At 39.1% G+C, this 4,846-nt stretch overlaps 1 protein-coding gene across 1 annotated transcript; it reads left to right on the top strand.

The window, feature by feature from the left end:
- Positions 1-1,117: 1,117 nt before the first annotated feature.
- On the top strand, positions 1,118-3,985 carry LOC137259450 (serine/threonine-protein phosphatase 6 regulatory ankyrin repeat subunit A-like). The gene has a single exon (XM_067797105.1). The coding sequence runs from the start codon at positions 1,118-1,120 to the stop codon at positions 3,983-3,985; it is 2,868 nt and encodes a 955-aa protein (XP_067653206.1).
- Positions 3,986-4,846: the final 861 nt, after the last annotated feature.

Genomic DNA, 4,846 nt, shown 5'->3' with positions numbered 1-4,846 from the left:
TAGACATCAATAAATTACATGCTATAAAACCCTATATTGGCTACACCTACTTGGGTTGTCAGACAAGATTTGAAGAGATCATCATGCGACGATGTCGCATTTGCCACTGAAGATATACACATAAATATTTGCTTAAAGGAGAGGATTCTCCGTTTTGCATCCCTTGAGATGAAAGAATCACAGTCAAGCATATCCTGCCTGACTGTGTTGAATATTCCATCACAAGGGATCAATATTCACGAACGATGAAGGATCTTTTTAGCAATATTAGTCCTCTTTTAATTCTTGTATTTTTTAAGGAATTACATTTGTTAACTCAACTGTAAATAGATAAATATTTTAAAATCGGAATATTTCATTAGTAACTCAATTCGTTAGTGGCTGTACCCTCAAAGAAGGCGGAAGTACCGTAAAATAATTGTTCTCCTGACAGGGTACATAAGTCCCAAAACATTTGATGTAAATATAAGTTTTACATTAGTTGAGGGGATGAGGTAAATCCAGTTAGGGTCCATGCGGGAAGTAAATGTTCTGTAAGTCCCAATGGTTCTTAGTATGGTGATCTACCTTCCGTTCTGGCAACGTATAGCTCATTTTTATATTGCATTGTCCTTTATACATCCACTGATTTAGGTCTAATCACTAGTTTTACATTACATTACTCAGTGATATTCTAGTTAGTTTTCTGTCCTTCGTTGACAGTTTTTACAATATAGGTGCTATTAATTCATTTGTATTTTTATAATGAATCGTTCTCGTCACGATATGGTTGCAATATTCCCGATATGACGTTGAATATTAACTTACTCACTCACTCACTCAAATAACTATTGAATCCCTGTATAACTCTGTTTCAGCTCAGCAAACTCTATAGATGTACAGCACTTTTGGGTGCGTGGAGGGTAATGGGTTAAATTAACATGGGTCTAAAAATGAAAACTGTGTCATGTTTTCATCGTTACTTTCAGATGAACATCATCAAACACATAACCGGGCCTACGTTAACACTACACTTATTGATGCCTGCAGAATAGGAGACTTGCATCAAGCTAAATACTTGTTGTCTCATGATCCTGCCAACGTCAACTCGAGAGGACAAGCTGGCAGGACGCCAGCGATGATAGCGGCAGTAGCAGGACACAGGGCATTGCTGGAATTACTTGTGGAGAAAGGGGCAAATTTGACCCTATTAGACGATGAGGATAACAATATCTTACACGTCGCCTGTATGGAGGGAAATCTGGGGATAGTGAAGTACATCCACTCGCAGAAAATCATAGACATTGAAAGTAGGGGAAGAACCGGGACAACACCTTTGATGTCAGCAGCGATGTTTGGGAAGAAGGACGTGTTTTCTTTCCTTATGAAAATAGGAGCTGATATATCAAAAGAGGATGATGATGGTGAAAATATCCTTCATGTATCCTGTCAGGGAGGAAATGTAGATATAGTGAAATATGTCCTAAAGCATAATGTTCTGTATATAAACAGTACAGATGACAAGGGCATTGCACCATTGTTGTTGGCAGCTGGTTATGGGAACAAACTTGTGTTTCACTTTCTGATAGAGAGAGGAGCTGACACCTTCACAAAGGATAGTACAAACAGAAATGTTCTTCATTGGGCCTGTCGAGGAGGAAGTGTGAAGATTGTGAACTATATCATCACACAAAACATTGTTGACATTAATGGCAGCGATGAAAATAACATGACACCATTGTTGTTAGCCGCATATCATGGGAAAATAGATGTGTTTCGGTTATTGATAGAAAAAGGTGCTAATACTTTAGCAGTGAATCAGAAAAGTAGAAACAGTCTCCATCTTTCCTGCATTGGAGGACATGTGGAAACAGTGAAGTATGTTCTGAACCAAACCAGTGTGGACTTAAATAGTAAAGATTGTGAAAAAATGACTCCAGTTCTACTTGCAGCATATCATGGGAAAAGAGAACTATTTGATGTTCTTGTCAAAAACGGAGCTGATCTGTCAGTAATTGACGAGGATGGTGACAACATCCTTCATTGGGCTTGTCGAGGAGGAAATGTTAATATAGTGACTTATATCCTGATGCGAAACATTGTGGATATAAATTGCAAAGGGGATGAAGAAATGACACCAGTACTGATTGCGGCAGATCATGGAAAAAAAGAAGCATTTGATATTCTCGTGAAAAGAGGAGGTGATCTGTCAGTAATTGACGAGGATGGAGACAATATCCTTCATTTGGCTTGTCGAGGAGGACATGTTAAGATAGTCAATTATATCCTGATGCAAAACATTGTGGATATAAATGCAAAAAACAGTGGTGGAGAGACACCAGTGATGCTTGCAGCAAATAGTGGGGAAAGAGAAGTATTTGACATTCTGGTGAGGAAAGGAGCTGATCTGTCAGTAATTGACAATAATGATGACAATATCCTTCATTCGGCTTGTGGAGGAGGAAATCCTAAGATAGTGACTTATATCCTGATGCAAAACATTGTGGATATAAATTGTAAAGGGGATGAAGAAATGACACCAGTACTGATTGCGGCATATTATGCAAAACACGAAGCATTTGATATTCTCGTGAAAAAAGAAGCTGATCTGTCAGTAACTGACGGAGATGGAGACAATATCCTTCATTTGGCTTGTCGAGGAGGACATGTTAAGATAGTCAATTATATCCTGATGCAAAACATTGTGGATATAAATGCAAAAAACAGTGGTGGAGAGACACCAGTGATGCTTGCAGCATGGTGTGCGAAAGGAGAAGTATTTGATGGTCTGGTGAGGAAAGGAGCTGATCTGTCAGTAATTGACGAGGATGGTGACAACATCCTTCATTGGGCTTGTCGAGGAGGAAATGTTAAGATAGTGAATTATATCCTGATGCGAAACAGTGTGAATATAAATAGAAAAGGCCGTGGTGGATTGACACCAGTGATGCTGGCAGCATGGCGTGCGAAAAGAAAAGTATTTGATAGTCTGGTGAAAAAAAGTGCTGACCTGTCAGGATTTGGAAATTGTGGTAAGAACATCCTTCATTTGGCCTGTGAGGGAACAAATGTGGAGATAGTCAAGCGTATCCTCAGGTTACACATTGTGGATATAAACTGTAGATTTAATGAGATGACACCACTACTGTTAGCAGTAAAATATCAGCCACGCAATGTGTTTCAGTTGCTACTGGAAAGCGGAGCAGATCCTTCTTTAGTAAATAGAGATGGTGACAACGCCCTTCATTTGGCCTGTATGAGAGGGGATGAGCAGATAGTGAAGCAGGTCCTGAAGCTACACTCTCTGAACATAAACTGTAGAGGATCGAAAGGGAGGACACCACTGCTGTTAGCAGCAGAATACGATTCATACAATGTGTTTGAATTGTTAATGGAGAGTGGAGCTGATCCTTCAGCAGTTAATAGAAATGGTGACAATATCCTTCATGTGGCCTGTAAGGGAGACCGTGAGGAGATAGTGAAGCATGTCCTCAAGTTACACACTCTGGACATAAACTGTAGAGGAGATAAAGGGAAAACACCACTGCTGGTATCAGTAGAGTACAGTACATATGGCGTGTTTAAATTGCTACTAGAGGGTGGAGCGAATCTTTCAGCAGTAGATAATGATGGTAACAGCATCCTTCATTTCGCCTCTATGGGAGAAAATCAGGAAATAGTGAAGCATATCCTCAAGCTACACGTTGTCGATATAAACTGTAGAGGGTCGAAAGGGATGACACCCCTGCTTTTAGCAGCAAGGCAAAGTACATTCGGTGTGTTTGAATTGCTACTAGACAGTGGAGCAGATCCTTCAGTAGTAAATAGTGATGGTGACAATGTCCTTCATTTGGCCTGTGTACAAGGAGATGAAGACATTGTGAAATATGTACTGTCACGGTGTATGGTAGATTTAACTACAAGGAATAATCAGGGCTTTGATGCAACGGAGATAGCGAGGGAACGTGATTTCTTATCAATAACAAAGTTACTGTTACAATACTGAATATAGGCCATGTCGTGCATATGACGACTATATAGTAATGGATACATTAACCTATACCAAGACCTGTTAACAAGGATATACAGAACATTACAGATGTAGATTTAAATTGATCCAGTAAAAAAACAAAACAAATGATAGTTATTATAATAGACGCAGAACAACATGTTTGTGACATTTCCTGCCGTGATGCACAAACGTGTCCTTCGGATAACAGGCAACATCAACACATTCTTTGAAAAGATGATAACATCAAAGAGACTTCGTATCGCATTCGCTAGGGTCCATGTAGGTAGCAAAAGTTATGTAAGTCCCCGTGGTCGTTAGTGTGGTGATCTACCTTCAGTTGTTGGCAATCTATAGCCCATTTTCATATTGTATTGTCCTCTATAGTTGAACTGTTTTAGATCTGAACACTAGTTTTACATTTTATGTGATATTCTAGTTGGTTTTACTGTCCTTCGTTGACAGGCTGATGGAAAGTGGACTGAAACTTAAGTTTCCACTTAGAATCCAGTGAGTTTCTGTTCGTTTACACTGAGCTTTCACAATAACGGAAACTTCCAATTACCCACTTTCTAAGGGTTTCCGTACGGTATCCGTTACCCTCTTTCCAACAGGTTTCCCTTGAGTTACAAAAGATATAGCACTAATTAACAGATCAACATGTATAACAAAAATGTTTCCAAAAACATGCGATGGCTAACATTCACTTGCATCCATTTACAGTCATCCTCACACTGACAGAGACAAACACACCAAAGTCAGTCACTACTATTGCTAACCATATAATAACACACAGCTTGCAATACAATACAATAAGAAAATGTAATAAAGAACTCTGAAAACAAATAAAAGTGTATT

This window comes from Haliotis asinina, chromosome 13 (assembly GCF_037392515.1).
Source record: "Haliotis asinina isolate JCU_RB_2024 chromosome 13, JCU_Hal_asi_v2, whole genome shotgun sequence".
Lineage (NCBI taxonomy): Eukaryota > Metazoa > Mollusca > Gastropoda > Lepetellida > Haliotidae > Haliotis > Haliotis asinina.
This window is presented reverse-complemented; position numbering and strand designations above follow the sequence as displayed.